Source organism: Crocuta crocuta, unplaced genomic scaffold (genome assembly GCF_008692635.1).
Source record: "Crocuta crocuta isolate KB4526 unplaced genomic scaffold, BGI_CrCroc_1.0 scaffold130, whole genome shotgun sequence".
Classification (NCBI taxonomy): Eukaryota; Metazoa; Chordata; class Mammalia; order Carnivora; family Hyaenidae; genus Crocuta; species Crocuta crocuta.
In genome coordinates this window covers 6,809,228-6,831,597 of record NW_027527920.1, presented here as the reverse complement: position 1 = coordinate 6,831,597, position 22,370 = coordinate 6,809,228, and the positions used below count along the sequence as shown (strand labels likewise).

At 42.0% G+C, this 22,370-nt stretch overlaps 1 protein-coding gene across 6 annotated transcripts in view; it reads left to right on the top strand.

The window, feature by feature from the left end:
- The window catches only part of IQCH (IQ motif containing H), a 210,240-nt gene that overhangs the window by 128,757 nt on the left and 59,113 nt on the right, over positions 1–22,370 (top strand). For 2 of the 6 annotated variants that reach the window (XM_077746657.1, XM_077746680.1), the window contains exons 14-15: positions 3,080–3,352; positions 7,606–7,797. The exons of 1 other annotated variant lie outside the window; for it this stretch is intronic. In XM_077746657.1, coding sequence (XP_077602783.1) covers positions 3,080–3,352; positions 7,606–7,797 — 465 coding nt within the window. Of the gene's footprint in view, positions 1–3,079; positions 3,353–7,605; positions 7,798–8,531; positions 8,601–15,446; positions 15,497–22,370 lie in introns of those variants that run through there. 3 more of the 6 variants (XM_077746696.1, XM_077746688.1, XM_077746665.1) reach the window with 3 other exon arrangements.

Below are 22,370 nucleotides of genomic sequence, written 5' to 3'. Positions count from 1 at the left end.
TTGGGTGGCTCAGTTGGTTAAAGAGTCAGACTCTTGATTTAAGCTCAGGTCACCATCTCGAGGTTCATAAGTTGGAGCCCTGAGTAGGGCTCTGTTCTGACAGCTCAGAGCTTGCTTGGGACTTTCTCTCCCTGCCCCCACTCTGTCCCTCCCCCATTCACTGGCTCACAAACATGCATGCTCTCTCTCTCAAAATAAATAAACTTAAAAAAGAAAAAGAAAATGGATTTAAATTATGGTAGAAAAAGCATATTGCACAGATCTAAGAGTTAGAATAGAACACACCTGCTCTGCAAGAAGGGCCCAAAAGTGTAAATTATATAAATCCTCTTCTCAGAGGAGCTCTGGGTTTTTCTGTTTTGTTTTGTTTTGTTTTTGTTTTTTTCCTAATTGGGAGAAAAATATACATAACATAACATTTACCATTTTTAATGGTAAAATGTTTATTTATTTTTCAGAGTCAGAGCACAAGTTGGGGAGGGGCAGAGAGAGAGGGGGAGGAACAGAGGATCTGAAGTGGGCTCCAATGCAGGGCTTGAACTTGTAAACCATAGATCATGACCTGAACCAAAGTTGGACACTTAACCGACTGAACCACCCAGGCGCCCCTAAAATTTACCATTTTAATCATGTTAGGTGTACAGTTCCATGGCTTTAAGTACATTCTCATCATTGTGCAACCATTGCATTATCCATTTGCAACATCTCAAGCAAAAACTCTGTACCCACTAAGTAGTAAGCCCAGAAGAGCTCTGGTTTTAAAGGCAAAGTTGGGGGTGCCTGGATGGCTCAGTCTTTTAATCGTCTGACTCTTGATTTCAGCTCAGGTCATGGTCTCACGGTCATGGGATCGAGCACATCAGACTCTGCACTGAGCATGGAGTCAGCTTGGGATTCTCTCTCCCTCTCTCACTTTCTCTCTCTCTCTCTCTCAAAATAAATAAACAGGGGCACCTGGGTGGCTCAGTGGTTGGGCTTCTGACTTCAGCTCAGGTCATGATCTCATGGTTCGTGGGTTCAGGCCCCCATATCAGGCTTTGTGCAGATGATGCAGAGCCTGGAGCCTGCTTCAGATTATGTCTCCCTCTCTCTCTGGCCTCCCCTGCTCATTCTGTCTCTGTCTCTCTCAAAAATAATTAAACATTTAAAAAGTAAAAAAAAATTAAGAAAAATAATAAAGGAAAAGTTATTTGAGAGCAGGAAAGACCCTACAGACTTCTAGTCAATGCATCATTTGAATATAGGGACTGAGAAACTCAGAACTCAGAAAGGTTGAGTTTGCTAAATCACCTTGCAAGTTACAAATTCAGGCAGGACTGAAACCCAGGGGCTCTCCCCGCTCTCTCCCCCATAGTCATCAGTTACACTTTCTAAACAGTTTGCAAACCGGTGCCGCTAACCTTCCTGGAGACAGTGGCGTTTGCTTAGCATTTCTCCACATTGATGCCATGCTGAATAGATAACTTGGATGAGAAATGGAGAAGTAGGTGTGAGTCTACAAAATCCCATAACTCCCTTAAGATGCTGGCACCTTGTATCATATAATTTGTGTGGCATTTTAATGACTTTATTTTAATAACTACCATTTAACATAGTAATTACTACCATTTACTGAATATCAACTCAATGCCATGTATTATAACAAGTGTTGTACATTCATGATCTTATTTTATTCTTAGAAAAACCCAACAAATGAGTATTTTTGTTTACACTTAACAGATGGAGAAACTTAGGCAGAGGAGGTGTAAGTCACTTGCCCAAGTTTAGGTAGCTTGTAAGTGAGAGAGCTAGATGCACAGCCAGAACTCCTAAGCACTCAGCACTTTCTCACATGCCATGATGTCCTCCTCTGCGGAGGAAGTGAACACAATCTGGATTCTCATATTCTATCCTTAGCTAATGTCTTTCTCGTGCCCGTCCTCACCTAATAAGATCCTACTAATCCTTCAAAATTCACCTCAACCCTGACCTCTTACATAATAATAACACTAGCTAACATTCACTAAGTGCTTATTAGGTCCAAGGCACTATTATAAGTTCTTTACATGCATTATCTCATTGAATCCTCACAGCATCCCTAGGAGACAGGTGCTATTATTATACTCATTTTACAGGTGAGGAAGCTGAGGTGCAAGGAGAATGAGTAATTTGCTATCTCAGCCACCCCCATCGGCATGTGACCTCTTGACCCCTCCTCCATACCTCACAGCCCTCTGTAACCCTTTATGGCCCTCCTCTACCTTGTATTAGTTATCCATTGGCTGTGCTTATTTCTTTCCCCAATCCTTGAGCACAGAGACATGCTTATACTGGTCTTGGTATGTGCTGACCATCTGGCTCTGTCCTCAACCCCTTTTACACATGCCAAAATTATTTACTTAATTGAAGGAGCAGCCACATGTATTGCTAAGCTGGGTCTAAATGGTCAAAACTAAAATAAAAAGAATTTTCCACTGGAAGATAAAATTTAAGTCTTGCTGAAATTTTCCCATATCTTCCATCCATGAATCCTCTCCAGAGTGTTGGCTAAGAACCACAATAAACATTAGAAAAGTACATATTTCCTACAACAGCCTTGGTGGTGGAACTTTGGAAAGAGACTATCGAGTGCCCTTTTCCTGCTAAGTCCTGTAAAGAGTTGCCAGATCAGAAGTCCTGTATAGTGAAGCATACGCACTATAAGGCTTTTCTCTTCACTTTCTGTATTGATTTTCCAGACGCTTTAGTGTTAAACCATGCCAGAAGTGTTGCAGAGATGAATCACTATTATCCAAAGGCCGCCAGCCTCTTTTCCTTCTGACAGAAGGATAATTCCACGTGGATCAAATAAATACAGATGTGTAGTAATTAGTTCTATTCCCTGTGAGCCTATTTCCAGCACACTAAAGATGTGAGCGATTATGGAGCCTCACCCCAACAGCTTTTATCAATTTAAACTGCTAAACAACAGGATAGGTCATAACCCAGCCTGCTATTAATAATGCATTTATTGTGTGCAACGTTATAAATGAAGCATATGGACTAGAAAAGGAACACCTTTTAACAAGAGTGATATGGTCTCCCCTCCTCCCCTCCCCAGAAGCATCATATGTGCCTGGCCACTTACCTGATGTACAGTCCCAAGGCGATGAAAAGAATAAAAAATCTCATCCAAGGAAAAGAGGCCTACATCGTCAGTGGCTTCCTCCACAGAGATGACTTGGCTGTGGCCGATATGTTGGGCGTCCCCATCCTGGGTCCAGAGCCTGAACTGGCTCATCTTTACAGCAGCAAATCTGGAAGTAAACGGGTCTTAGACAGCGCCAATGTGCCAGTCCCTCCTGGGGTCTGTGGCATCTACCGTCGCCAGCAGGTACGTGGGGTGGACAAGTGAGGCTCTGTTCAAATATCCCATGCCTTCTTGACCTCGTGGGGACTTTAAGTCTTCTGGAGACAGCCCTAGCCAATGAAAAATATGTGGAAGGCTTAAGCTATTTGATGGGCTCTGCTTTGAGCCTTCCTCTTTCAAAATATCTTCCTATTGGCCTTGCAGAAATTGCTGGAATTGTCAAGATATTTACTCATTTGGATGAAGCCATCAAAGGCCCTGTTGATGTATGAATCTGCTATCAGTAGTTATCACCCTAATGTAGATTAGTTAGTTCATCATCGCATCAGCTAGCCCGTCATTCAGCAGGACCCTAAGAAATGTGAGTCAATTTTGGTGGAAGAGAGCAGGTTTGGAAAACCCCAGCGAGTGAGCCCTTCTGCAGAGTCAGGCTGTAGAGGGCCTATGGCAGGCGGCTGCAGACATCCTGGGCTCTTGTAAAACAATCCTTTAGCTTCACAAGAAGGGGCCATCGGGGAGTAGGAGAAAAATCTCAGAAAAAGGACAGGAAATGGGTCCGGGAAGAAAACTATCTGCTTCTGTGTTTTTGCTTTGGATCAGGCCTGTGGCTACGCATTCCTCCAGCAGAGAGAACCCTAACTATTTGGAGAACTTTAACATCAGTCACCAGAAATATCTTTAAGTTAGCTCTGACAGGTGTTCTCCCATTTAACTTCTATCTTTTTTCACAATAAGGAAAATAAAAAGACAAATGGCTGTTAACATTTTCCACCCTCTGTTTCCGTACATCTCTTGACCATTACTCCCAGCCAGTCACAACTATGCCAGGTGCCCACTTCTTGGGAAACTAAAGAACTACGCATAACGAAGCAGTTTGTAAGGAACGATATTTAGGGATCCGCCCTCTTCCCTCAGTCACTTGACCATGACGTTCTGTACGTCATCGCTGCTGCACCCCAAAGTCAAGTCTTTCAACAAATCATACTTCTCAGAGATTCGTTTGAAGGTATTGTTAGCTTATTAAATTGCCCTAAAATATTTCAGTCTTGCTAGAGTGTTCTTGGGCAATAGGTGGGCTCAGGAAGGAAGTTGCTCCTAAAGACAGCCAAGTCTGGAAAAAGTACAGGCAGTTTTTGAATAAGAGGGGGAGAGACAGTGTGCCCCTTCAACTGTCATTGGTCTCCACCCGAATTTGAAGGTAACAAAGTGGATTGCTTGACTCTGCCTCCTGGTAGAATACTCCACTGAGAGACTGGATACAAGTGAAATGCACTTTAAGACTATAATTTTACACATGCACATTACATTAAACAGTCTTCAAAGTTTTAAAACGTATGTGCACTACTTATGTTAAGTCTTGCTTTCATTTCCACTGACGAGAACTCAGGCAATCTTGGCTAGGAAATATTTCAGAACTTTGTATGTTAATTGTGGAATTCAGTAAAACTTCCCTCTCATGCCAGTGTTCAGAAGCAGGATTAAAAACTGGATTTGAGGGATGTGTCACGTAATCTGTGGCATGTGCAAATTGTATCACAATAAACCAAGTTATCACTGACTTCTACTCCACTTCTTTGAAAACATATGTCTGAGGTCAGCAAGAATTAAAGTGCTCCATGAGTGTTATGTGGAAACTAATTTGACAATAAACTATTTGTAAAAAAAAAAAAAAAAAAAGAATTAAAGTGCTCCATTGAGATTTTTCCAGATAGTGGCTGCCCTACCTAATCTATCTGTGTCAGCGATTTGAATTTGCAGATGGTGATGAATCAGTAACACTGACTTTTTACCGATGTACATCATAAACTTAAAACCAATGAGAGAAAGCTGTGATTATTTTAATTTAGGTGAATAAATATTCCCAACTATCAGCTGGATTTTAGCAAGAGACATTTTTCCACTTCTGCTCTATCCCCATATAAAATGAATGGCAATTAAGAAATATATTACCTCATTTGAAGAGAGAGGCTCAAATAGAAAATTGATAAATGTTTGGAAATAGCATAAAGTCATTTGGTTTATGATGAAGTAATTTATCGGTTTATTTTTTAAATCTAGCACAAGCACAGTGAGCATTTCCTGTTTTGATCCATAAAGTAACCATGCAAGTTCTCTTTCTGACATGTGCTCCATATAAAATATTGACAGCTTTGGTTAAATAATCAAAAATGGCAATGCTATTTTAAAGCACTGTTCAATTTTCACTTAAAGATAGCACATAATTCTTTCGAGTGGTGCAGTCTTTACAATACTATTGATCCTTTTCATTACTGTAGGGGATCCATCAACAGACACCCATTTATAGGATTCTCAGAAGCAACAAATAATAGGATTTGGAAGAAACAGATAATAATTCTGTTAGTAGTTGAAACCTCCAAATATACAATATATCCAAACACACAAAGGAAAAGACTACGCAGGCTAGCACACTAAAAAGCCCTGCACACCTTTCCTTACACTCGCAAAAGAATTTCATCAGATATTAACAGCCAAAGACCATTTCTACTTCTGCCAAGTGTGATCATGATGCAGCGAAGTATGATTAAATATAGAATCTATCTTCTCAGCACAACATTGGAGAAAGAAGGGATGTCACTTTGGAAGGCATATTACAGAACCTTCTAGGCTATGCTCATAGCCATATGGTATGCAGACAAGAGTACTTGTCATTTAAACACCAAATTATCCACAGACACTACCTGATAATTAGGGAGCTAAGACAATTCCATTTCCACCCTAATTGAATACCCCATGGCTGCACGGGGCTTCCGGGGATCCCAAGTATGCCCATTTTGAGATCACTTCCATACTGCTGTGGAGTGCAACATCCCCAGGAAGACTTGCTGAAAAGACACAACACAGGAGAACAGATTGGGTCTTCAATCAAAATAATTTTAATATGCTAGCTCCAGACTTTAGCAGAACTATGATCTTGAGCCCTTTCATGCTCTTTGGTTAAATAATCAAAATACAAAAATCCGTTTGGTGAACAAAATCTCATCCACAGAGAATAAGAGTGTTGCAGAGACCTCCCTACAAACAGAAGATCATAGTCAAGAGAGCTCAGGAGACAGAATGCTTAGTACTTTTTTGTTTCTTTCTGAGGAATACAGACCAGAACATCTGATGGGAAGACCAGACAAAAAGTCATTTTGTGATCTAATGGGTTATTTTTCTCCAAGGCTCTACTTTTACAGTATTAATTATAATCAGGCAATCTGGGCTATAGACTTTGGTCTGATTCAAATTTATTCCAAATGGCTTATTGACTGCAAGGAAAATTGCTTCTCTTGCTCCTCTTCTGACTTCTTTCTCCACCTCACCCCCCTCCTCCACCTCTCTGCCGCTGAAGTAGGCAGCATGGCGGAGAGGGAATGAGCTTAAGTGCTGGGGTCAGAGCATCCCGGGTGGAGTCCCTGTTCTGCCACTTAACGCCGTGTAATCATGGACAAGTTATTTAAATTAACTGAATCTCAGTTATTCATATATAAAATGGAACTAATAATGGTACCTGCTTCATTTTTGAGTTTTACACGAGAAAAGTCCTGTAAAGAACCTGGCCAAAGGCCTGACTCCTACTGAGGGTTCAGTAATGTTAGATACTGTCACTACTGTCATTGTGATATTAAAGCTTGAACTTCTATCCCTTCCATTTCCATGGGATTGAGCCCCGTTCTCGAGGGAATACTATCTCAAATAGAGCATAGTAGTTTTATGAATGTTTTATCTCCTTTACCTGTCTTGTTCATATAATACATATGACATACTTGGCCAGTTGACCATCAAAACAAATGTATTTCAGGTATGTTAATGAGGGAAAAAATTAAATGTTTATAGGTTATAACATTTAAAAACTCACCAAAGCTCCAAACAGTTAAAGTTTTCAGGACTATTAACTCTTTATGGTCTCAAAACTATAAAAAAGATCAGTTGAAGAATCAATAAGTAAACACATCATGCTCTAAAAAAAGAAACAAAACAATACCAAGATTCAATTACAGATATTCAGAGATTCTTTCTTTTGCCGTCAAAAGCCAGCAAAATGGTAATTTCAGAATTTCTCATAACTAAGACTATGCTTTTAAACATGCCTTTCATCCCCCTGGTTAGTGGTTTCGTCGCATACATAGATATGTTACTTAAAACTTCTAATCTGTCTTAAAAATTAGAAGATGACCAAACACATAGGCCATTTGAAGACACAAATACATTAATGAAAGAAGAAGGAATCTAGGAAGCTAGCGATATTAAATGTTGCTGTGTCTTGGGTCCCACAGATGATAGAACAGCTGAGTCAGCTGGTCATAGATCACCTGGAAATCCAACGCTGGCTCTTTAAAATGGACTATGAGTTTGGAGGAAATGGGACTGCGTTTTGTGACATTCCTTCCCACCTAAAGCACTACAAGTGGTTCCTAAAGGAGAGCAGCAGATATGGCCATGAAGACTGGAGCAAAAAATGGGCACAAGTGAGTGTTCAGTGGTGACATAAACCCACAGCGTCTGTGAACAGTTAGGCGATGAAGCAAAAGGCTCAGCGGGGAGATGAAAGCACTTTCTTCTCAGAAAGTGAGACCTTAGGCGAGTCCTTTTGACTTTCTTGGGCCTTAGTCCTTATGTACAAAGTGACTGGGGTTGATCAAGTTATTTTAATATTTTTTCTAACTTTTAAAAAAAAATTTTTTTAAATGTAAGTAGAGTTAACACACAACATTGCATTAGTTTCAGTTGTGCAACACAGGGACTCAACAACTCTATATGTTATGTGGTACTCACCGCAAGTGTAGCTGCCATCTGTCACCATGCAACGCTATGACAATACCATCGACCATATTCCCAGTGCTGTCACTTTCATCCCTGTGACTTATTCATTCCATATAACTGGAAGGCTATATGATTAGGTTATTATAAATGTCCCTTCTTTTGGCCCTAAGAGCCTTCAGTCACATCTTCAAGTTGATTATGATAATCAGGGAGTAATTTTTTTTACCATATTCAAATAACATTACAAATTCCATCATTTGGTCTAAGTGGGTCTTGATCATATGCTTCTAACAATTGTTGTTATTAAGTTGGCTGTATTTTATTACAAGAGAGAAATTCTATTAGTGAATGGTTGTCACCTGGAAGCTAACGTAGAAAAGCACTCTGTCAGCAGTCATATGGCTTTGAAGACAATTGAAGGAAATTTATGTAACTGCAGGTCCCTATGAGATGTCGAGAAAATGCCACATGGCAGCCAGAAAACCTCCCAGCCAAAGCTAAATACTAGGTAAGAAGCCTTAGCGTATGCGTGGATGTGTACAGATTTTTCCACGTCTACTGGTGGAAGGATGAATTGTACAACTTCTTAGTCTGTTCCAAACTTAATAATTAAAGTAATAATGGCTCAATATATAAATTCAACCCACCATTTTTTAAAAGAAAAATTTTTAATGTTTTTTTAATTTATTTCCGAGAGAGAGAGAGACAGCGGGAACAGGGGAGGGTCAGAGAGAGAGGGAGACACAGAATCTGAAATAGGCTCCAGGCTCTGAGCTAGCTGTCAGCACAGAGCCGAACACAGGGCTAGAACCCACGAACCGCGAGATCATAACCTGAGCCCAAGTTGGATGTTTAACCGACTAAGCCACCCAAGCACCCCTAAAAAAAGTTTTTTTAACGTTTATTTATTTTTGAGAGAGAGAGATAGAGCACAAGTGGGGGAGAGGGGCAGAATCGGAAGCAGGCTCCAGGCTCTGAGCTGTCAGCACAGAGGCCGATACGGGGCTCAGACTCACTACCTATGAGATCACAACCTGAGTAGTAGTTGAACACTCAATCGACTGAGTCACCCAGGCACCCCTTCAACCCACCATTCTAAAAGCTGCCTCACTTTGCATCCAGGGACCTAGACTTGCCTGGTTTTTCTCTCTCTCTTTTTTAAGTTTTATTTTATTTTTTAGAGAGAGTGCAAGGGGGGAAGGGGAGGGGACAGAAAATTTAAAGCGGGCTCTGCGCTGACTGCAGCAAGCCTGATGCAGGGCTCAAACTCATGACCCGTGAGGTCATGTCCCCGAGCCAAAGTCAGATGCTCAACCAACTGAGCGACCCAGATGCCCCTTGCCTGGCTTCTCTTAATTTCAAATCTCTGTTTTGACTGACCAACTGATGAAAGCATAACTAATGAGGAAAATTCGGGCACAAATTCCCTTAACTGATCCCTTCCCTGCTGAAGTACATAGCAGTGGGCTGGGCAGCGAGTTGCATCTGCTTTGAGCATCCCACTCCAGCAGTATATGAATCAAGACACACAAGTGATGGAAAGGGAGGGGCACACAAGAGAGAACCACATTATTCTTACAGAAGTGAAATGACGAATAAATCCAGAGAACAGTCAGAAGAGAGAGTTCCCTTTGATAAATGTTACTGTTCTCCCCATGATCTATTCTGGGCTTTTCTTCTCCCTCCATCAGTGAATGGGCTAAATGCAGTACCTGTCAGGGCCAGCTTTTTACATATTATTTAAAGGATACCAAAGTGAATTATACTCTTTTAGAAAAAAAAATAAAACAAGGAAAATGTATTTAATTTTGAGGTCCATAGAGATTTCTCTTGTGTTCTCTTTAAACTGGATTTTATTTCATATTGTACAGAATATTCATTTTAAAGCAAAGCTGCTGAGATTAAACCATGAAAATATGACTTTTTTAATTTAAAAAATCAAAATGTTAGTGTGCAAACTATATGCTGGTCTCAATATTTCAAACTAATAATTTTTAAAGAATTCCCTGATAGTAGACTATGATAAATTTAAAATGTTTGACTTTAAAAAAAATACTTAGAATAATGATATGTGGCCGAATTGCACTTAAAAGCCTGACTATACATTATTTAATTTCAATGATTTTAAACTACACCATTTAAAATTGTCACCAAATACATTCGGCGTTAGTGTTAATATTATTAAATGTGAAACTCTTGAATAATTAATTATCTAAATCATTTTTTTAGCTTAACAAGGAAAAAATAAGTATTCAGCAGAAATCTTCTTATACCATGAGGGACTGTGCTTAGCCAGGATGTAGTTAAAAGCCAAAACTAAAAATAAAAAACAAAGCAGTTCAGGAGAACGTGTGTGTGCGTGTGCACGCGCGCGCGCAGGAGACTACGGACCTCCTTTTGCCTTCAGAGTGAAATTGTATTCAGAGTGGAAGTGAATTGCAGTCTTCACTGAGGGTCGCTATTGAGAATTTAGGATTAGAATTATCCTTTGTTCCAGAAGAGCATGGTAATGGTGCACATTTAGACATCAAAGCATTAGTTTATGAGCACAGACATGTTTTAATGTCCTATTACAGTTTGTAGCCCTGTTTCTTTTGATAATGAAGACGTTGTGTCATCAAGCCTAGCCCGCACATACAAAACATATGCTGGCAGGTTATTAAAAATTTCAGCTTCTTGATGAAAGACTATCCTGCAGGCTAAGAGTCCAGAGAAAGACTCCATTCTGGGAGAATTATTAGAAATGAGAATATGACTGTAAGCACTAAATTATGTTAATACTTACAAATACCATCATTTGCATAGCAGCTTATGACACGATACCGTGATTTTTCTCATTGGTATGTTGTAGGCAACAGATTAAAAACAGTGCTCTTTATGGGAGTTTGAACTGATTTGAGATTCTCTTGCATCTTATGCAGATATTGGTTTTAGATGTAGGCATGATTCAGTGCGGACTCAAGGAGCTAATACAAAGATCATCTTTTTTTTTCTGCTTATCCTATTTAGAACCAGAGTTATTTGGTTCCAGTTGAGACTTGAAACAAAGTCATGGAGTCAACAAATGCTGGAAAAAAACTGTAGTCACATTACCAAAAAATCAGCATAGACATGTAGGTGATTAGAGGGAAAGCATAACGTTACATGGTGGCCACGGTGGAAATAGAACACAAGTCTCAGTTTTTTCATAGTGGTTTGGTATCAGCCTTGCCCTCTTCATCCTATCGGTTAACTAAACCTCCTTTCCCCAACAGATCCCAGTAAACTCACTCACGTAAATACTCAATGCTTGTTAAGGTTTAATGAATCCACACACTTGCACACACTCCAACACCCCACTCCCTACTTGAGGGTATTTCTTTTCATGTAGTGGGGATAAAGGCTTACACAGAGGAAGGCACGCTTGTAAGGGAAAAAACCTTCCTGGCCACTCTCACCTAAGGCAGTGCAGGGAGACCCACGCTGTGGTACTGGTCCTCATGGCTTTGTCTTTCCTTTTTTAAGGGTAAATCTTCCCTCCCTCATCCCTGGGAGACGGGGTTGGTGGCAGTGATGCTACTGGGGAGGCTGCTTTGAGAGAAAAGATCTTTATAGAAAAGTTTCTCCATGGAAAAAGATAAGCCAGTTTACGTTTGGATTTCTCTGTGCAGCCCTTCTTTGGACCTCTGTTTCCCTGGATGGACGGTACAGGGTGCTGAGGTCTTTTACCACTTACGAGAGGAAAAGGAAAAGGAAATTGAACTGGTTCTTGAATGCTACTACATGATATAGCTATTTTAGCCCTATGCAAGAGAAGTTTTATGTTCACCTGTACTTTTGTGGACTTTGTTAGACATCTGATATTAATTTGGGGATCATCAAGGAAAATAATCTATATTTTAAAATATTAAAACTATGAATTCAAGGCATCCACGTCTAGAAAAAGTAGAATAAGCCACGGTAGTTATTTTGCGTCCTTGTAGCAGTAAGTCAGCAAACAAAATCACAGAGAAGCATCACCCACCTAGTCAGTGCCTTCAAACTCCGTGTGTCAGGGTGGCTGGGTGACTCAGTCAGTTAAGTGTCTGATGTCAGCTTAGGTCACAATCTCCCAGTTTGTGGGTTTGAGCCCCACATTGGCAACTCAGAGCCTGGAGCTTACTTAGGATTCCATGTCTCCCTTTCTCTCTACCCCTCCCCACTTGTGTTCCATCTCTGTCTCTCAAAAATAAATTTTAAAAACGTTAAAAATTAAAAAAAAAAAAAAAGGAAAGGAACTCTGTGTCTCTATTGTGAAGACCTCCATCCACTAAGACCCTGTTAGGGCTGGGTCATAGGGCCACTGTAGGGTGGCAGAGCTTGGCACCTTTGTGGAATTTCATAGGTATACTAGGTGGTCCCAAAGAACCATTGCCCTGCAATCACACAGTGTTTTAAAGAAAAACTAAAAGATAATATGACCAGATTAAAGAAATACTTAACCAAATAAGTACCTAATCACTTCTCCCAAACACAGTTGTTTCCATTTTTGTGTATTAACTTTCAAGCATGCTACATTTATTTCTTATAGCCACAATAAGAGCATATATGCTATTCAAACATCAGGTCCTAAACATTCTTCATGTTTACAGGTAGTGGTCACAACTGATGGCTGTATAATATTCCCACGTATTGATTTACTCTAATGTATTAAACCGTACAACTAAGTTGGAAATTTGGCTTATTTCCAACTTTTTTTTTTAGTGGTGGGAGGAGGGGAGGAAGAACAAGGAGGAAGTAAAGATTTGTTTTTATTTTTGGTTTTCGTTTACATCTCTTTTTGCTTCTGCTGAGTTCCTTCTATTTCCTTCAAAGAAGAACTCAGGGGTACAATACTTCATGGCTTTGTCACACACGGCCACATTACTTTCTAAGAAGGTAGTGCCAATTTCCAAGGCTACTAGCAGAGAATAAGCATACTAGTTTTGCCACCACCTTACCAGCACTGGATTAGTATGAACTGTTTGCCCTTTTTAGATGTCAAATGCATCTTCTAATTGCTCTTACTTGGTTACTAGCTAGCAAGCGATCCTTTTTTCACATTCTTGTTTATTATTTGCCTTTTTAAAATATGTTTTTTAAAGTTTATTTACTTATTTTGAGAGAGAGAGATTGCAAGCAGGGGAGGGGAAAAGAGAGAGGGAGAAAGAGAAACCCAAGCAGGCTTGGCACTGTCAGCACATAGCCAGATGCAGGGCTTGAACTCACGAACCGTAAGATCATGACCTGAGCCGAAATCAGGAGTCGGACACTTAATTGACTAAGCCACCCTGGAGGCCCTATTATTTGTCTTTTATGTCAAAAACACAACATCTTGGGGCGCCTGGGTGGCTTAGTCGGTTAAGCATCCAACTTTCGCTTAGGTCATGATCACGCGGTTCGTGGGTTCGAGCCCCACTTCGGGCTCTGTGCTGACTGCCAGCTCAGAGCCTGGAGCCAATTTCAGAGTCTGTATCTCCCTCTCTCTCTGACCCTCCCCTGCTCACGCTGTCTCTCTCTCTCTCCTAGAAATAAATAAAAATATTTTAAAAAAACACACACAACATCTTGAAATTAAGAGAAAAGTCTAGGTTTTTCTAGGTGAAGAAAAAGTCTAGGGTAATCATTTTCCCTAATCATTAAATGATTATTTGTTTTTTATTTGTTTATTTTTATATATTAAAATCTCAACCTCCTAGATTATATATTTAGTATCTGCCAGAATATTGGTCTACACATGAGATTAGGCATTTTCTTAGATTCTATAAATTTACACTATTAAAGTCTTAATGTTTTCCTGTATTTCTCAATAATAACAATAACAATAATAATTATTATTAGCATTGTAGAATAGCTGGGGGGTGCCAGGCCTTTCAGCACTCTACGTGAATTGTTTCATTCAATCTCATAAAAACTCTGAGATTTCTACTCATTTACCCCCACACCACTTTGATAATTATGGTCATTCTGTTCACAGATGGAGAAACTGATGCTTAGGTAGTTAAGTAACTTGCCCAAGTTCACGTAGCTAATGAACGATGTTGCCTAGCGTGGAACCCACAACCACTCACCTGGTGCTGTGTTCTTGCCACACAGAGCTGGGACCATTTAGGAAAGACCCCTTTTTGGGGCGCCTGGGTGGCTCAATCGGTTAAGCGTCCGACTTCGGCTCAGGTCATGATCTCACGGTTCGTGGGTTCAAGCCCCGCATCGGGCTCTGTGCTGACAGCTAGCTCAGAGCCTGGAGCCTGTTTCAGATTCTGTGTCTCCCTCTGTCTCTCGGACCCACCCCTGCTCACACTGTGTCTCTCTGCCTCTCAGAAATAAAACAATAAAAAAAAAAAGGAAAGACCCCTTTTTGAAAATCCCGGAGCTGTGCTCTTCCCATCCCCGGTCCCTGCTGTTGTGACCCACCGTGCCAGGGGCAGTTTTTCTGCTTTCGACAGAGCCATGGGAAACACAAACATCCCTGAAACTCGCACAGTAACCATTGTGCTGGAATTGCTTTCCTTCCTTGGCTAACAAGGAAGCTGCAGTCATTTTCCCTGAAGGGCAGCAGGCAGGGAGGTCAGAGGGCACACACCTGAGAGCTTCAGGCAGAGGAGCCCAAGCCCTGCTGGGGAGCCCCGGGTTTCAGCTTTTGCAACCCAGCTGCCTCACATACCTGCCTATGTTCTTGGGTGATGAGAGGGAGTTTTAGATATCACCCTTTGCTTGTTCCTGGGGCTGACTTTCAATGCCTTCCTCAACTTAATACATGAGCACGATCATCTTAGTAAGCCCATAAATTCTCACAAAGCTTAGGGCAGCCAAACTTCAAGATCAAACGTAGCATTAAAAATATGGTTGGCATTTAAAGCCTTAGTTTTTGGATAAGCAACCACATATTTTGTTTGTGTTTTGTTTTGTTTTTAACAACAAGCTGTTCCAGCTTGACCTGGTAAATTCCCTCTTAAGCTGAATGAGTGTTAGAATAGGCTAGTCTGAATAATTGAACATTCAGGCTAAGCAGGAGGTAGTCTAGCTCTACGGGGGTTCCATAGCCCAGGCACAACAAGGTCACTAGGGGGGAACCATGGGAAATCACTCTGCTCTCCAAGTCTCTACCTCTTCATCTGTAAAAAGGGATAATATTAGTACCTGCCTCGTGAGGGCAGGGGTGGTGACAATTAAATAAGATACCCTCGTGAATTGGCTAGCAATGTACTCAGCACACAATGAGCCTTCAAGAAATGCTACCCGTTATTATTAATGTTACCATGAAACTGCATTACAATTAAATTGCAGGTAATGTTGAACAAGTATGCACAAGTAAATCTTTCTCCGGTGATTTAGGAGTTCTTTTTGCGTCTTATAGCTTTCCAGAACCTTGTTCTACGCATCAGTCGTTGTTATATAGGATTGTGGCTGTCGAAGATACGCAATATTGACCCAGTTGTGCCCACCCAGTGATTTACTGGATAATGCCTTTAAGAGAATAAACCTTGACAGCCGCCTGGTTTCCGATCGCTCGAAAATAAAAGATAATTCCGGTTATTTTAATCTTCCACATGTCGAAGAGAGAGGCAGTGACCTGATAAAGTGGAGCTTATTCTGACCACGAGATTGAGACCCAGTTGCTTCATTTTCTGGTTCCAGTTGGTGTCTTTTCTAATTAGTGTAGCAGCACGTCACCACAATTGTTGGAAAGCTTTAATCATTTACATATTTTTCCTTATCTCTGAGAATGACTTAGAATGTTTTCTTCCAGTTCAATGGTTATTTTCACGAGGCTGCCAGGGTTGAGTTTGAGGTGCTTGCCTGTGCCTGAGGAAGATGACAGGAGAAGGAAAATTGCCTCCCCAAGTAAATGAAAGCCGGGTCCCCCTTCCGAGGACCTATAATAACCAGCTACACAAGCTGTTGGTTTGTGTGTCCTATTGATTTAATATGCTTCTAATCAGTACATAAAGCTATGGGCCTGCAGTGTTAATTTTTCATATGCTTACAAAGTACCCTTTGATTTTCTGTCACACGTTAATTACAGCGTTTTGCCATTAAATAGGAAGCTTTGTGTAAACTAATTACTAGGTAATCATTGTCTACTGCAAGCGTGCTGTTTGTACCTTTTATTTTATTCTAAAAATGCACAGATCTCACAGTCTGGAAACACTCTACCTTCCAGCCATTAGCTCTCACTAATTCATAGCATTATTGTGGTGAGAGCGTAGGAGTTGTAATTGTTGTGGTATCAGAGCTGTTAATTACCGGAGTAAACAGTTGAAATGGTGCCAAGGTCTATTGTACAAGGCAGAGAAACGGAGGTTTAAATGTTACTCCCACCATCTGGGGACGAGGGGAGAGGCAAATGCTTGAGAACAGCAGTGAGGCGCTATCGCCGCCTCAGCTCCAGGGTTGGCGGCCATATGGATCCGGAATATTTTGAATCAATTGAATTTAACTGCCAGTTTTTCGCAATAACAGCGTGGAAGGAAGGAATAAAGCAAAAGATGAGAGAAACGAGAATTGGTTAGTGTTTTCACATCCAGGAAGTCCCCCTTGGAGTTCTTTTGGAAATATCTGCTTTGCTGAAAACCACAGAGCAGGCACGGGTATTTGGAACAGATTCAGAATGAGTTTTACTCTCTGCCTACGACTGCGCCATTTGCTTCTGGTCGTCTGTCCTCGGTGCCCCTGGGTGAGAGAGGGATGCCCTTGAGAAGACTCCGACTTTCCTGTCACTGTACCAGATCCAACAAAAATCCTCACTTTTGGAATTCACTGATTTATTACCCTGGTATTTTCACCAGCGTGGTCTGCAGAAAGAAAACAATACTAAATGCACAAAGCTATCACATCGGCCACCAGTATATGCATCTGTACATGTGGAAATACCAAAGAAGGTAGGGCTTTCTGCTCTGATTAAGAGAAGTAAATGCTTGCCCACTCCTTTTGCATAAAATTAAAATTAAAACTCTCTTGATGGTCTCTCATCTCATTCCACAAATTCACCTCTCTCCTCTACACTTGAATGAAAAAAATCAAAGTCCAAAAGGCACACAGGCTTTCTTCTGTTTTCAATTGCCAGTTAAAGAGCTTTTCTCTCAACCAGCGATATTTCCCTAACTGGTAAGAAAGAGACCTATTACCAACATATCACCAGGAATAATAATTATAGCTACTTCCACCTACAGTTGATTTTTAAACAGCCTGTTTCTGCTTTAAAAGACTGCATAATCTTAACAGTCATCTGTATTTACTTGATGTCACTTGATGTTCCTACAATTCCCTTCAAAACCATTTTCCAACATTAAAAATATTTTTTAAAAATCTGCCACTTGCAGCTGTAACTACTTTTCCATATTATTCCCAAACCATGGACATATTCTTTTTTTTAAACCACCGTGGATTATTTATTTTTAACTGTTCCTTTAGCAGATGTTGAAGGAATTCAGCTGTAGTGTAAACAACTCCTTTGAAGAGAGAGATCACAGACTGCCACATGCACCATGAACCAAGGACAGACAGCGTTTGTGGGGCTTTTGCAGTGGTTTTGGCCCTTGGCGGGGGGAGGGGAGACATGTTTCCTGCTTTTGTCTATGTGCGGAGTTCAATTAAGAATTTCAAGAAATGGTTAATCTTTATCTATTGAAACCCCCAGCATGCAGCGCGATAGGGTGAGCCTAGAAAGAAAACCATGGCCCCTCTGAGGGGGTGGGGGGGGAAGAAACAGCAGTTTAAGTGCCAGAAAGTTGAAAGGGAANGGCGACAAGCAGTTGTGCTGAGCTTTGGAATGGAGGCACAGCATATGTGCCTCAGTTGGACAAAACGCTTCTCAAGTCAAATCTACTGCTAGGCCTGCGTGTTGGTACAAGGTAGAGGCCTAGATAATGAGGGACAGACTCCGGGAGAAGCAGCGAGTGGATAATGCTACATAAGTATGGAATTATATACCGTATTTTCACCATTCTGTTTAATGAGAGCCGCCACCGCGGCGAATCACTTGCCACACAGCCGAAATGGGCCATTAGCTATCAAGGGAAAATTGTCTTTGCCGCTTTCAGCAGATGGAGCAAATATTTTACAAAGCAATTTTACATACCAAAAACATTTGTGTGCCTTGGTAATGTTGGCTGTTTTACATTATGTTACCTTCTACAGCAGCATAATTTTCCATCTCATCGAAGGCAAAGTTGGCATTTTTGATTTTTAAATTCTCAATTAACAATTAAACATGGAGTATTAAAGCAGTCCTTAAACTTTAAGTAGGTGTGGGAAGTAGTTTATGACTTGCCGAAGACACTTTCATTTTTTCTTCATCTTCTCAGCATATTTTTGCAGGCTAAAGAGGGACTGCTCCTAATGATCTTAATGGGGAGAAATGAGTGAAAACTTCACTACCGATTGCAGGATGAGAATAACCAACGCACAGATGATCAGAACGTTTGCTGGCTTAAAGCTTCCGGCATGGATTGTGGGTACACGGTGTGGCCCGCCCATGTGTGTCTGCTTAAAATGTTTAAACTTCAATTAACAGAAAATCTGACTCAAAATGGCTGGATTATCTCAGCCAACTGAAAATCCAAGGATTAGTCTTGATCCAAAGGCGCAATACTGCTAAGGATGCCATTACCCTCCATCTCTCCTCCTCCTGGTATATAATGTCTGCTCCACCCTAAGGTGGAACTGTCCTCAGTGTTCCAAGATGGCTGCCAGGGGCTCCTGGAAGCTTCTCCTTGGTCAAGACAATATGAGGAAAGAACACTGGAGCTGAGGGTGAGTCACTCTCAATCGGGGCAGTTCCCGAGGGGAAGTCTGGGACATCCTTACCCCAAACAGAGGGACAAGGATGCTGGGCAGCCAACAACAGATGTCCACTCTACCACTCTTTCATAAATCTGACGGCGCAGACTCAGCATCACATGTGAATGATCTCATCTGACCCAGATCGACCATTTATGCCCACTGATGGCAGTTACAAAAACAGATCCCATTGAACTATGGTGTACTGGTAGCAACTGGATTTGAGTCCCAGTTTGCTACTTCATGGCTGTGTGACAGGAAATGGGAAGGATAATATCTACTCTAATATCCACTCAGAGAGTGGCTTTGAGATAATAAATATAAGAAAACCTCTGGCACGGGCTTGCCACATGGTAAGCGTTCAATAAGTGAGAGCTCTTATTTTACCTAAACTAGTGACCACGGTGGTAAAATGCATCCTGAACCCAGCAAAGCAACCTTACTAAATTCACCCTCAAATTTAGAAGCCCTCCTTTCTCTCCATCTCTGTGCCACTAGCCAATTCAGATCCTGAGCACCTTTCACGGTGCCCCACATTTTACCCCCTGAAAGAGGCAGCAGGGCTGGTGAAAAGGACTCACCCAGGAGTCAGAGGCAGCCAGAGAGAGCCTATGTGAGTGCAGAAGTTCCTGCCCCCCCCCCCCCTTCTGTGAACGAGGCATTTGACTTGGATGGTCCATATAGCCACTTTCAATATTGACAATCCTGCATAGTGTTTTAGGTCATTGTCCTGCCCTTTTGACCTTTACACCACCCTCCTTTACTCCATTTAGGGATATCAGAAATCTTTATAAAGCAGAACAATCTAGCTAGGTCCCTTGGTTTCTCCTTTGAACACCACTAAACAATGTGAGATGGGAGAGATTGGAGGTGATTAGCCAAGAAGTTATTTTACCTGATTTACCACTGAAGATCTAGCAAAGAAGCTTCTAAAATGAGTTTTGGTGGGGTTGATATTGAGTGCATTCTAATTTGTATTCCTTCTTTCTCCCCTCCCATCCTCACCAATACACACACACACACACACACACACAATTTACCTGGGAAAGTTAATTCTCTGGAGTTTGAAGTAGCTTTAGTCATTGAGGGTGATATTAAATTGGATATGCTAGCAGCTTCCCCTGAGAGATCGTGAATTTCCTTCAGCCAAATATCTCTTCCTTCAAATGTACACTTTCTTGATAGAAAAAGAGAGTGAGCTGAGAGGCGAGGCACAGGCTTGCTAGACAAGACTCTCTAGGATGTGCTGGTCAGGAGGGAGATGGATGGAAGGCCTGTGCCCTGTGCCCCTCAGGTATCTTGGAACCTTCCACGGTCCGGACTATTGTCAGTGCACACTGAGGGTAAATGTGGCTACCGGAGAAAGGATGACAAGCCTGGGCAGTGGCAAAGACCGGGCTGAGGTTTCTCCTAGATGGGTGGGCACTGGTCTAGAGCCACGTCAGCTCCACAGAGTCCAGCAGCCAGCAGACCCAATGCAATCACGGTGGAAGGGAAATCTGGCATTGGGATTTTTTTCCCAAAGAGTAAAGTGAGTTTTTCTAACATCTGTTTATCAACCACAGGTACGTACTTTCCTTTCCACACCCCTAGAGTCATGAGTGCTAAATGAGCTACTCCACATGGGTGACAGGATCTCTGAAACACAGACTGGGTGGTCCACCTCCTCGATGTGACTCACTGAGGTGAAACCTTCTACCTACTCACTTCACAAGCTTGTAGGATTTTGTAGGATAGAGAAAATGCCCACCCCCAATTGCTGGCCTATTACACACATTTTGCATATATGTATACACACACACACACACACACACACACAAGCTTTGGGAGGGTGACAAGGGGGCAAAGAAAGCAAACTAGCATTCATTCTACAACCTCCATAACTTTCTGTCTCTAAGTCACCTGTTAAAAATCACCCAGTAACAGGGGTGCCTGGGTATCTCAGTCGGTTGAGCACCCAACTTTGGTCTCATGATTCATGAGTTTGAGCCCTCCATCAGGCTTGCTGTTTCCATTAGTACTCAGGGCATTCTTAGTATAGTCCTCATATTTCCCATCAGAGGCTTTCAAGATAAATGAATGAAATAGCTAATACCCTCACCCCATTATTCCAACCGATATATTTTTCTTAGAGAGTTAATCATGGCCCCTGGCTGCCTCCATGTGCCTCAGCATCCCCTAATGAACATCACCCCACCAATGCCTTCAGCTGTGTACTTCTCTGGATGGGACACAATTCATCCTCCAGATTCCTGCAGCAGTCTTTCCTCTAGGAAATGTACCCCCTTGCTGTGGCTTTGTGCACAGCAGATACGCTGTGGATTGGGCAGAAGGGCCGGCTGTGCAGGCGGAGGCAGTGGCGGCAGCTTGGCACGCTGTCCGATGCCTCACACCAGCCACCGTCTTACGACTTAATCACTGGCCCTCACATAGCATGTTGCATCTGAGGTGACACTTCATAAATGTCACCTCATTTATCTTCCCAATGCCCCTCGGAGGCAGGGAATCCCATAAAATCCACCCAGGAAGAATTGGTGGTTCTTAAGTGGCCATCCCTCCAGGTGCTTCCCGGGCAGCAAGGAGGGGGCCTGTTGAGAGGTTTCGCGCTTTCCCTTATTCTGTAACTTCAGCTGTTCGGGGCCAGGTCCGTGTTTACCACTGCTGTGATTCAGTCCACATTTAGGGTTCCCTGTGCAGAGCACTGGGGCAAATGAGGTCAACACCACTGGCCATGCCATGAGGGAGCCCCCACGGAGCTGCAGAGCACAGAGAAAGGATACCCAACTGGTGATAGAGAAGCTTCCCGGATGAGGTGTGACCAGAACTAACTCAGGATGAGGAGTCAGCCTGGGGAGGAAGTGGAGGAAGGGAGGCCGAGCCAGGGGAGTGTGGGGCGAGGCTGGGAGCTGGAGAGGGAAGGGGGGAGGCTACAAGAGGAATTTCAGGCAGGGACCCCTCTTCATGCACTGTCTGGGGAGTTTCAACTTGATCCTCAAGTTGATGGAGATCTCGTTTCAAGATTTAGGTAGCAAGGCTTCCACCTGTTCCTTCACCACATCCTCTCCACTTCCGTCCCACCCTCTCTCACCCCCACGAAACACACAGACTCTTTTCCCCTAGTTCAGCTACTTACAAGGAAGGCCTGACATTTTGACATTTTTCCTCCAATTACTTTTATTGCGGTAAATACGTATAACATAAAATTTACTGTCTAAACCATTTTTTAATTAAAAACAAAATATTTTAATGTTTATTTTATTTTTGAGAGAGATAGAGACAGAGTGCAAGTTGAGGAGGGACAGAGAGAAGGAGACACAGAATCTGAAACAGGCTCCAGACTCGGAGCTGTCAGCCCAGAGCCTGACATGAGGCTTGAACCCGTGAACCGCAAGATCATGACCTGAGCCCAAGTCAGACGTTTAACTGACTGAGCTACCCAGACGCCCCTGTCTTAACCATTTTTAAGTCTACAGTCCACTGGTGGTAAATATGTTCACAA